We start from the raw sequence: 12,125 nt of genomic DNA on the forward strand, positions 1-12,125 counted from the left end.
TTTCAGCTTCTACATTCTTCTTATTCTTTTCCCTCCACCTGGAGTATAATTCTCCCTCACCCCTCACATGCTCCTTTTGAAATCCCATGCATGTTTCAAAAACCAGCTCAAATACAATATTCTCTAAGAAATCTTTCCTGATACCCACTACCCAGTCAATGTGATTTCTCCTTCATCTGATCCTTTACAGTCTTTTATCTGTAGTTAGGTGGTACAATGGATAGAGTGCCAGACTTGGAGTCAGAAAGACTGAAGTTTGGATCATGACATTAATACTTAATAGCCATGTTACCTTGGGCAAGTCACAACTTTTCTCATCTTCGGTTATTTCATTTCTAAAATGAGGATATTAGCACCAACTTCCCAGGATTGTTGTGAGGATCAAAAGAGGTAACATATGTAAAGTGCTTCACAACCTTTAAAGACTATATAAACGTTAGTTAGCTATTATTATTTTTATTATCATTACTTGAGAAGCACATATAAAGGGGGTGGAGAGAGGGATAAAATTTGGAAATGAAAAATTTTTTAAATGTTAAAATAAATTTTTTTTAGAAAGGAGCATGTATAGTAGAAAGGGTACTGAATTCAGCACTAATTAAAAAAAAAAATCTACTAAGCACTGACTACTTAACAGGCACCATGGGATTATGAGGACAAAAATGAATCTCTAGCCTCAACTAAGGAGTTCTACTTCTCCAGAATATCCAGTTTGGGCTCTGCTTTCGGCAATTATAGCTGCATGTTGACCTTAGCTAATTTACTTAGCTGCCCTGAGTCTTGGTTTCCTGTGAAAAGGTGATCATAAATCTCAAAGCCCTGTGAGGATCAGAAGACAGAAGATGAAAGTGGTCTGTGTATTGTCTATATTTGTATCTATTGTTTTATTTTTATCTACCTATTTTACATATTTGTAAAGCACCCAAAGTGTTATCCAAACAAAGCCTAAGATATTAATGTTGCTTTCTCTGTACCTCTCATAGGACTTCTCACGAAATGTTTTAGTCTAGAGTGACTGGGAGACTGGTCCATGGTTAGACTGTAGGCATCGTGAGCACAAAGCTTTCTTAGTAAGCTCCCGTAGCATCCAGCCCAGTGTCCCGCACAGAGGAGACACTTAAAAGTTTGTTCCTGAGGTACAGAACAGAACGAGCAAGACTCTCCTTAAAAGAAAAAGATGTCTTGTAAACTGCCTTGATTACATATTACTGTACTTCTCATTCCACACTCTGGGAGGCAGCAATGTCTAAGGTGTGGTTAAGTCTTGTGCGATCAGAAGGGTGAATAAAAATTACTTTTACAATGGTTTTAAAAGTATTATTTTTGTGGGAAAAAGTTTTTGGTAAAAAACCCAAATCTTTGTAGATGTAAAAGCTCAATATTATAAAATACTTTGATTTCTTAAAATTATAATGTATAGTATATGAGGGAAAATGGAATGTAACCATTTTAGTAAAGTTGTATGTGTAAATTAAAACAAGCCACAGTAGAGGTCTAATTTCATTACAGATTTAAGAAATAATCACTTTATCCGAAGGGAGTCAGGGTTAAATTCTATGAGAATCTTATTAAGCAAAGTATGACTTTGAATCTCCACAGCACTTCTCAAAAGGAGGATTTACATTAACTAGAATAAGATTACTAATAACAATTTGTTAAAAATCAGAATGGTAAGCTTTTTGTTTTAAACAAAACAACTTAAATATCTGGAGTAATAGTGGCAGCTGCTATTCTAATAAAGTGTGACAGAAATATCTGCCACATATTTGGGATTAATTTGTTGAACTGATAAGATTTCGCTGTTTAGTGATTTCATTTAAATGTATTTTTTCTAGATTTTAAAATTAAAACGTTATAATTTTGACGTAACTGAAAATTATTATGGAATAATAAAGGTCTAAATAATTGAGTTTAAAACATGGTACAGACATTTAAAAGTGAAACAACTTCCAGAAATGTAAAAAATATATATTAAAGTTAAGGGGAAGTTAGAGATTTCTCACTAGTGATTTAAATCAAATCCACTATGGCCATCAGTGATGATACAGAAAGGAACGAGGTCGGCACACCTATGGCAGAAACAGAAAAGAAAAAAGAGGAGACCACAGAGAGAAAAGGGAAGAGAGGGAAAATGTATAGGGATTGAAGGGTAGGCAAGAGGAAGTAGAAAGGAAAGGAAAAGAAATAAATTTAAATATCTTATGTGCCTATCAAGAAATCATTTCGAATTTATTAAGCACCTACTATATGCCAGGCACTGTGCTTAGTGCTAGGTATTATTTATTTAAAAAAAAAAAAGGCAAAAGGTAGTCACAGCCTTCAGGGAATTACAATCTAATAGGGGAGACAAAACGCAAAAAACATATATACAAAGCAAGCTAAATACAGGATGCGTAGGAATTAATAGAGGGAAGCACTAGAAGTAAGAGGTTAGGAAAGCCTTCCTGCAAAAGATGGGATTTTAGTTGGGACTTAGAGAAAGGCAGGGAGGTCAGTAGTCAGAGAAGAGGAAGGAAAACATTTCAGACATGAGGGACAGCCAGAGAAAATGCCTGCAGCCAAGAAATGGAAAGTCTTGTTCATGGAACAGCCAGGATGCCAGTGTCACGGGACAGAAGAGAATGTGATGGACAGTAAGATGTAAGAAAACTGTAAAGGTAGGAGTGGGTTAGGTTAGGAAGGGCTTTGAAAGTCAAACAGAAGATTTTCTATTTGATCCTTGAAGCAACAGGAGTCCACTGGAGTTTACTGAGTAGGAGAGTGATGTGGTTGGACCAAGATGGATCCTAATGGGGAGAGACTTAAGGCAGCAGACCCACTGTCAGGCTATGAAATACTCCAGTTGTGAGATGATGAGGACCTATATTAGAGTGGCGGCACTGTCAGAGGGGAAAGGGAAGCATATTTTAAGAAATGTAGTAGAAGTTAAATTGACAGGCCCTGACAACAGGTTGGATTGGCGTGCGGGAGTGAAAGATAGTGATGATAACTCCTACGTTGCAAGTTTGAGAGACTGATGGAAGTTTGAGGGAAGATGGTGTTGCCCTCTACAGTAATGGGGAAGGAAGGAAGGGAAGAGTTTAAGGGAAAGGCAATGAGTTCTGTTTTGGAAACCCTTAGTTTCAAATGTTTATTGGACATCAGTTTGAGATGTCTGAAAGGCAGCTGGAGATGAGAGATTAGAGGTCAATAGAGAAGTTGGAGCAGGAAAGGTAGATTTGAGAATTATCAGCACAGAGATGGTTATTAAATTCATTGGAACTGATGAGATCAAGTGAAGCACTATAGAGAGAAAAGAGAAGAGGACTCAAGGCAGAATCCTGAAGGACACCGATGATTAGAGGGGACATGATCTGGATAAGGATCTACCAAAGGAGATTGAGGAGTGGTCAGAAAGGTAGAAGGAGAACCAGGAGAGAACAATATCCTGAAAACCTAGAGAGAAGACAGTATTAAGGAAGAGGGGATCAATAGGCTGCAGAGAAGTCAAGAAGAAGGAGAATTGAGAAAAGGCCACTGGATTCAGCAGCTTAGAGCTCACTGGTAACTTTGGAGTGAGCAGTTTCAGTGGAACAATAAGATCATAAGCTGGCTTGTAAAGGGTTAAGAAAAGGGTGAGAGGAAAACAGAAGCACCTTTGCAGATGGCCTTTTTGAGGAATTTGGCCACAAAGGACAGAAGAGATATAGGATGATAGTGGGAATAGAAGGATCAAGGGAAGGGTTTCACAGAGTTAATAGAAAAGATCCTATTCCTAGATTATCATGTGTGACCTTGGAAAGTCAAAATCTTGGGGAAATGATGGCTCAAACTACAATCTATGACTGTAATGGAACATTATTGTACTATGATAAATGACAAAAATGAAGAATTCATAGAGACCTGTGAAAATCTGTTTGAAATAATGCAAAGTGAAGTAAGCTGAACTCAGGGAACAATATACATAAGAACCACACAATAGTGCAAACAAAAATACTGAAAATTTCAGAACTCAGTTCAATGCATTGTCCAATCCTGACTCCAGATAACCGATTAGGGAGGCAACCCCATCTCTTCAGAGAGAACCAGGCTGTCATACATAATCAATTTGATAGCTTATTTAGTTTAATTGTATTTTTGTTAAAGGAGAGTGTTCTTTGGGGAAGGAAGATTACTGGGAAACAACATCAATGTAAAAACAAGCATCAATAGGACATTAATTAAAATAAATGTTTAAAAAGGAAAGTCGCATTCTCTCTGGCCTTCAATTTCCCCCTTTTGATGACAGGCATTATACCTGCCTTTCCTTACTTCACAGTAATGTTTTAGAGTACGATGAATTTGGGAAAGCACTTTCAATTAAGTCTTTATTATAATATGAACATACTTTTAACTTAACAACTTTTAACCTACAATCATTTTAATGAAGGAAATCCTGTAGAACTGGCAGCAAAATGCAAGTGATTCAATTTTAAACAGAATTTTTTATCAATTATATTAAATTAAGTTTAACAAAAAAGTTAATTTGCAAAAGACTCCAAACAACTTCAGAGTAAATTCTGGATGACTGAAAAGAATATCTCAACATTATTGCTGTAGAACAAGTCTGAAATGTTTATTTTTCTCTAAGGTTTCCACATGATATTTACACACACACACACACACACACACACACACACACACACACACACACAGAGTACCCTCAAATTAGCTGTCTGTACCAAAAAAAAAAGCAAAAAACAAACAAAAACACAAAAACAAACTTAAGTGTTTCTGATGAATAAAAGATATTAGCTGGTTGAATGTTCTCAAGTGTTTTGAAGTTTGGAGTCTTTCAAGTAGAAAATACATTAGCAAAAACCTCTGCAATAAGATCTCAACAATATTTTTTTTAATGGTACCAAAAAAATTCAAAGGTTTTTTTTTAATTTATATTTGAGATCAACTTTATTCCAAGTATTACTTCTTACTTAGTGAAAAGAATGTGGCTATTTACTATAATGAGTGGTCTACAAATGGAAATAATATTGAATACAATACTTCATAGGATGCTTCACAACAAATTCAATTCTCCCCTCCTTAGTAAGATATTAGTCAGCATTTCTAGGGAATTGTGGTTCTTTGCATTTTCGCTTTAAACATTTGAGGCTTATTTTTTTAATTAAGTGTTCAATTTACAAATGCCTATGAAATGCTACCAAAGTGATAGAACTAGTTTAAAACTTTTTTTCATAATAAATTACACAGAGTACCTCAGGACCACCAGAAGTAAACCTGAATTAGAGAAACATGGCACAGTGGCTAGCAAGATGACCCTGAAGTCAGGATTACCTGGGTTCAAGTTCCCAATATGACTAACACTGGTTTTGTGACCCCTGGGACAAACCATTTAACTCTGTAGCCCTGCAGGCATCATATCTGCACTGGAAGAGGGAGTTTCCCATTTCAATGTATTCACAGGTTCAGTCACAGTCTTTGTCCCTGTGGATGTTTGCTTCATCATCAGAGACTTGGTTGTTAACACTTTTCTCTTATTTTTAGGATTTTTTTTCTGATTTTACAATTATCTATAATTGGCCATTGATGTAGAAATGTAGAGTAGCTTTTTTTTAAAATACCAAGAATATAAATGAATGTTGATCATTTTAAGTCAAGCTGAAAGATCTTGTTGTATATTCTTTTCTGACACTGTAATTTTTTTTCTCCCTAGAATCCCTTAGACTGCTTCATGGAATCCCAGGGGACTGTGGAAAACAGTTTGAAAAACACTGGTGTAATCCAACTTCCTCATTTTATAGATGAGAAAACTGAGGCTCAGAAGTTAAGTGATTTCCTTAAGTTTATAAAAGTAATTAGTAGGAGAAAGAACCTATTTCTCCTTACTCCCAGGGTCAGTGTTCTTTCCTCTTTAATAAGCCAACAGACTTTGGATGCATACCAAAGATAACTTCTTCTTCACTCTACTACGAGAAAATGAATCCAAACTGGCACTAAGAATGACCAAAATAATTCAAATGGAGGTAAAATGAAAGATCACGTTGTAGGTTTTTCCCAAATTAAAGTACATTAATGGTACAGATACAGAAGGCAGCATAGTATACTGAACAGTTGGCTTCCAAGCCTGGAAGACTTGGGTTAAAGCTCCACTCCTACCCATACTGGATGTGTGGCCCCTGGCAAATCAGTTGACCTATTGGTGCTCTAAGCAGCTCTCTAAGATTATGAGTTGCAGAGAGTGCCGACTTGCATTGGTGGAGGTTTTCTCACCTGTGAGGTCCCCATACTCAAGAAATTTGGTCCAATTCTTTTCCCAAATGATACGAATGGCACTTTCAGCCAAAGTGCTTACCAGCTAAAAGGAGTTTTATTTCTTTTAGTTTTACTATGTAATGGATAGTGGTAAAAATTATCTTAGGGCTCATTTTTGAGTGGAAATGCCTCTTGCCCATACGGTGAGAGCTGCATATGTATAGCCACTTTTCCACTGTGAGATGCCATCTTTCAGATCCACTAGATTTCTAATTTGCTCCTGAAAATGCTCTCAGTGAATCTTAGGTAACAGGGCAACAATGAATAGTCTGTCTTGGGTGTCTAGTCTGGTATTTTTTATTGTGTTGAACATTCCATGGCTTTGTGGATAACTCTGTAATCAACTAAGCTTCAGGAAAACTATACTTACTTCAACAGCTCCAGGGTTTTGTGATCCAGGGCGAGCCGAGGGTTTCCAGTCAAGTCTAGTTCTTGTAGCTTTGAAGGCAGGTTTTCAGGTAATGTGACTTCACTTAGCTCATTACAGCTCAGGTCCACACACTGAAGGCACAAGAGAACACAATAAAGAAACGGGGAGAATTTGGAAATGGTCCAGCTCTGTCACAAGGTCCTACCCTTTTCTGCCTAATTAGGTCACGCGTAAGACCATTCAGTACTAAAAGAGGCTGAATATGGAAAGACCAGACAGTTTGTTTACTGCTCTGCCATAAATATATAAATCAGCCTTTAAATTAATTACAATTAAATTAAATGCAATGTAAACGTCTTTTTTTGTACTTTTCCCTCAGATCACAGAATCACAAATGTTACCACACACCCTTCATTCCTTCTTTTTTGTTGTTGTTGATTTTAATTAAACATCAACAGAAACATTCTGAAGACAGTGGATTCTCTACTGCCCACACAATCTCTGCAGCTGTTTTGGTCACAGAGGTTGTGGTTACAAATAAGAAACTATCAAAATGCAACTTATAAAAGACTCTGTACTTTAAAAGAAACATTCAAAATGAGGGAACTATCCATGTATAAGATGAGAGGGCATGCTTCCCAAAAAGCTCCATTAAATAACTAGCTCAGTAAAATACAGCAGATAAAACTACTATCTGAACTTGCCATTTAATGGGTGACACCAAATCTGACTTGAAAACATGAAGCCATATTGAATAGGGTATGACTGTGGTCACATTAATGGAAAATCATCCAGATGACAGAGAAAGCAAGAATGTAAAGGCTAAAATGTACCAAACTGAAAAGATAAACAATCAGTAGCCACCATTCTCTAGTTATATGTGGTCTGGCTTTGGGGAACATCTTAGTTAATGGTAATGAAGAAGGGTTAAAGAGAAAATGAAGTTTCTGAATAATGTAAAATTACTAAGAAATCTAAAGCAGGTTAAATCTATGGACAAATCTTTTGTTTAAAATTCTCTTTAAAAGACATAATTATGGACAGGAAATGTGGGCAAAGTGAAAATCAACAATTTTGGGTACCATATCTTCCACTTTACACAACAATATATTCATAAAAGATAAATAATTTTTCTCTATGCCCCCAAAGACCAGTGATGGTGGATGACTGCTTTAAAAAAAAATAAAACATTTTAGTTTAGTTCAGCACTCAAGACTTTCCATGCTCTGTTTCCCCATTCCCTTCCCTATCCACCTTCTCAGCCTTATCACTCACTACTTACCCTATCTATTCCTCTAGTCAAACTGATCTGTTTACTATTTACAAAATAAACTCTATGGAGGCAACTAGGTGGCGCAGTAGATAGAGCACCAGCCCTGGAGTCAGGAGGACCTGAGTTCAAATCTGGTCTCAGATCAGACACTTGACACTTACTGGCTGTGTGACCCTGGGCAAGTCACTTAACATCAATTGCCTCACCAAAAACAAAACACAACAAAACACAACAAAACAAAAAACAACAAAATAAAACAAAACAAACAAAATAAAATAAACTCTATGCTTTTGTTCTCCTGATTCCCCATACCCAGAAAGTCCTTCTCCTGTCATTCAAGGTCTGCTTTGGGCCAGGATAAAACTAGGGAGTCTTGAGTTAACTCCATGATTCTACAGCACTGACCACTATTGTGAGCCAAGACACCGTGGGCAGACCTGAGACTTTTTACCCAGGTGAAATCCAGCTGTGAATCCTCTGGCAAGGGAACAGAGGAAGTTTTGAGATATTGGTGGAGTGCTCCTGGGATCCCAGTGAATCTTTCTGCCAGTAGTTTTTACTTGCTTCACTTTCCTGGCCTGCATTTTTCTTGGAGGTTATTGGATGTTTCTATTAAAGGGATTGTTCTGAGTGATCCATTGCAACAGATAAGGAACTAGAACAGGCCCAATTCAGATGTCATCTCCTCCAAGAAGCCTTCCTTAAACTCCTCACCTGCAAATAAATTACTCAACTATGCTTTCCTAGTATTGTGTTTGGACCTTTCCTACCACACTATTGTGCCTTATATAATTAAGTTCTTTGTGTGCATAGCTACCTCCCCTAATGGAGACCGCATGTTATAATGGAAAGTATCTTGGATGTGGTGTTAGAGAGACCTGTGTTAGCTTGCAAAGCCCTTTACATCCCTTCTCATTTGATACTATAGGACAAAATTCAAAGACAAACAGCTCTCTACAGGCCACATATTGGCTTAGAAAATCACAAATTAACATTACCTATGTTGTATTTTTATTTATTTTATTAAACATTTCCCAGTTACATTTTAATCTAGTTCTATAGGCCATACTAGAGAGTTCTGTTTGAGTCCACCACCTCTGCCTTAAGCATCATCCTTCAGTACTGTCTCTAATTTTTTTTTTTTTTTTTGACACATGAAGGAAATGAGGCTCATAAAGGTTAAGTGCCTTGCTCATGGTCAAATCTAAGGCTCTTCTGATTCAGGATCTTCTTCAGGATGTTCTTTTCACTATGTCTAGCACAGTATTTCGCTCATAAAAGTAGTCAGTGGATATTTGTTGAGTTGAATACGTGTGAATACAATGAAACTGAAAATTGAAAAAATGCTATCCACATCCAGAGAAAGAACTATGGAGTCTGAATGCAGATTAAAGCATACTATTTAATCTTCTTTTCTTCTGTTGTTTTGTTTTCTTGCTTCATTCTCATGGTTCCTCCCATCAGTTCTAATTCTTCCTTACATCATGACTAATGGGAAAATATGCTTAATATGAATGTATAAGTAGGGCCTGTATCAGTTTGCATGCCCTCTTGGGGAGGGGAGGAGAGGTAGGGAGAGAAAATTTAAAACAAGATCTTATGGAAGTGAATGTTGAAAACTAAAAATAAATTAATTATTTTAAAAAAACTGAAAATCGAGTCAGTATAGTGTATATAGCAATATAAATGAGAGAATAAACAGTTCTTTCTTGCAACTGGTGAGATAGCAAAGACCAAAGAAAGCGTAGACAATTTTGGTTAGCTTAGTATAAACAATGATTGTCAGGAATGAATCTAGAGAACACAGGAGCAAAGTGATAAAAGATATTAAAAGGAAATAGTTGAAGAAAATTCTGACAATGAAATACATACACACACACACACACACACACACACACACACACACGAGCATCTACAGAAGAGAAATAAAAACCCTAAAAATCCTACCTCTGGCACTAAAAAGAAAATCATTTACTATTAAGAAAAAACCCTACGATAAGCTCAAAGTTGTTCTGGGAAAGTTATGAAAATACCTTTTCTGGGAATGAAGCCATTTCAGTAAACACAAAATTTAGCTGGTAGGCAGCCAAGGTTCTACTTAAAATCAGTTCAAACATTTACTCCAGGTAAGGCCATTCTGCGCCTTAGTTTCTTCATTGGTAAAAATCAGGTTGATATCCTTGGCACTATCTACCATAGAACTCCTGAACACAGTGCTTTGCAATGTGTAAAGTTCTAGATCAATGTGAATTCTTATCATTCCTACCACTTTTGTACATTTCAAGGGAGCTCTGTTTATTCCATTAGCAAATTACAGAAACTCAGGCACCTCTCTGGATATAGTGACTCAAAGTTCCCCGGTGACAGATAGAGGCATTGTCTTGTACTCATAGAATCAGTTCTGGAGCTAAAATTCTCATTTTGCAAATGAAGAAACTGAGGACCAGATAGGCTAAGGGATTAGCCTTAAATAAAGTCATTCAGTGTTTGAGTGGCAAACTTTTTCCCCCTTGTGTCCTACAGTACTTCGCACATATGGGCTCAGTAAATAATTACCTGTTTGACAGTTTCCAGAGACTGCTTTCAGAAAGATCAGTACCTTGTTATTATTTCTGCCTATGATATTTAAAATTATAGGATCCTAGATTTAAAAGCTGCCTGGGGTCATAGAGGTCATCTAGCCCCATCCCTTCATTTTCCAGATGAGAAAACTGAGGCATGGAGAGTTGAAATGACTTGCAGGTCACACAATTAGTAAATGGCAGCACTGAGAATCAAATCCAGGTTTTCTGACTTCCAATGCAGCCTTCTTTCCATTACATAACACTGCTTCATTGTATTGAGATTTCTTTAAAATAGAAACAGTTTAAAAAAAGAAACATGGTTTAGGAAGCATCTAATGCTGAATTTGGCTGAATCTTGGCTAGCAAAGAAAACTGTCTTCTCTCCCCCCAGCCCTGCCCAATAACAAGCTGCAACCCCACCCTAGGATACTTCTGCCAATAATTAACTTTCTATAAAACAAACTTCTGGCATGAATGCCAAAACCAAAATAACCCAACCCCCACAAAAGTAAGATTATTCGTGGTTGTGAAATGAATCATGGTTCGGATCAAAACTTACCGCTGCTAACTCTTAACATGTTTAGATAATGGCACTGTATTAATTAACATGAATTCAAGCTACCTATGCACAAGAGTAGAATATTTCAAAGAAACAGTTGTGTATAATGTATCACTTAAAACCATAACATAAAAGCTGCAATATTTCACTTTGTTCTGATATATTTTCCTAGTGTTACAAATCTTTGTATATATAGTATAGTTTCTTCTACACACACTCACCCCCACACCCTCCCCTCTCACCACCAAAACTGTCACAGCAAATTTCCTACTGTTTAGGGTACTATGTATCTGCCTAGGACTTGTCTTGAAATCTCATTAAACTCCTTATTTTCTCCCAAATACTGTACTCAAAGATTAACTAGCTCCTTTTGGTTTACACATAGTTATTCATCATCACAGTGGCTCATGTAGGCATAATAGTCATCCCTAATTTACTTTCTGACTGAACTTCTTTCCACTATTAGGGCAATCCTCATTCTATACAACCAAGTTGTGATTCAGGGAAGAACAAATTTTTGTCCTCTTTGGTCTAGAGGGTGTTAATTTTTACTTTGGATTTAGAAGACACAAATGCCCATATGAATTTTTTTTCCTTGTAAGAAACCTTGCTTTTGACAAAAGGTAACAAGTAAACAGTCAACATGGGAAAGGAAGAATATCTAGGGGAAAATCTGAAAGGCACAGATGAGGAAGGCACACATTCCAAGCATAGGGGTTAGCATGAATACACAGAGGTGAAAGGTAACATATCAAATTCTGGGAACAGTCAGCAGTCCAGTGTGAATGGAAGCATAGAATGCATGGAGGGGAGTAATATAAAGTAGAACTGGAAAGACAAATCATAAAGTCACAGATTAAGTGTTAGAATGGACCTGAAATGTCATCTAGTCTAACTAATTTTATAGGAAAGGAAACTGAGACCCAGAGAGAAAAAGCGATTTGTCCAGAGTCATAAACTTAGTAAGTAGCTGACTCAAGACTTAAACCCAGAGCCTCTGGCTAATAATAATAACAATAATAATAATAATAACAAGCATTTATAATATCATGCCTATCATGTGTCAGAAAC

The 12,125-nt window shown here is 36.7% G+C and overlaps 1 protein-coding gene across 1 annotated transcript in view; it reads right to left on the minus strand.

The window, feature by feature from the left end:
• The window catches only part of PHLPP1 (PH domain and leucine rich repeat protein phosphatase 1), a 278,132-nt gene that overhangs the window by 21,460 nt on the left and 244,547 nt on the right, over window positions 1-12,125 (minus strand). The window contains exon 13 of the mRNA XM_027869097.1: window positions 6,659-6,789. Coding sequence (XP_027724898.1) covers window positions 6,659-6,789 — 131 coding nt within the window. The remainder of the gene's footprint in view (window positions 1-6,658; window positions 6,790-12,125) is intronic.

This window comes from Vombatus ursinus, unplaced genomic scaffold (genome assembly GCF_900497805.2).
Source record: "Vombatus ursinus unplaced genomic scaffold, bare-nosed wombat genome assembly UNPS02014791.1, whole genome shotgun sequence".
Classification (NCBI taxonomy): Eukaryota; Metazoa; Chordata; class Mammalia; order Diprotodontia; family Vombatidae; genus Vombatus; species Vombatus ursinus.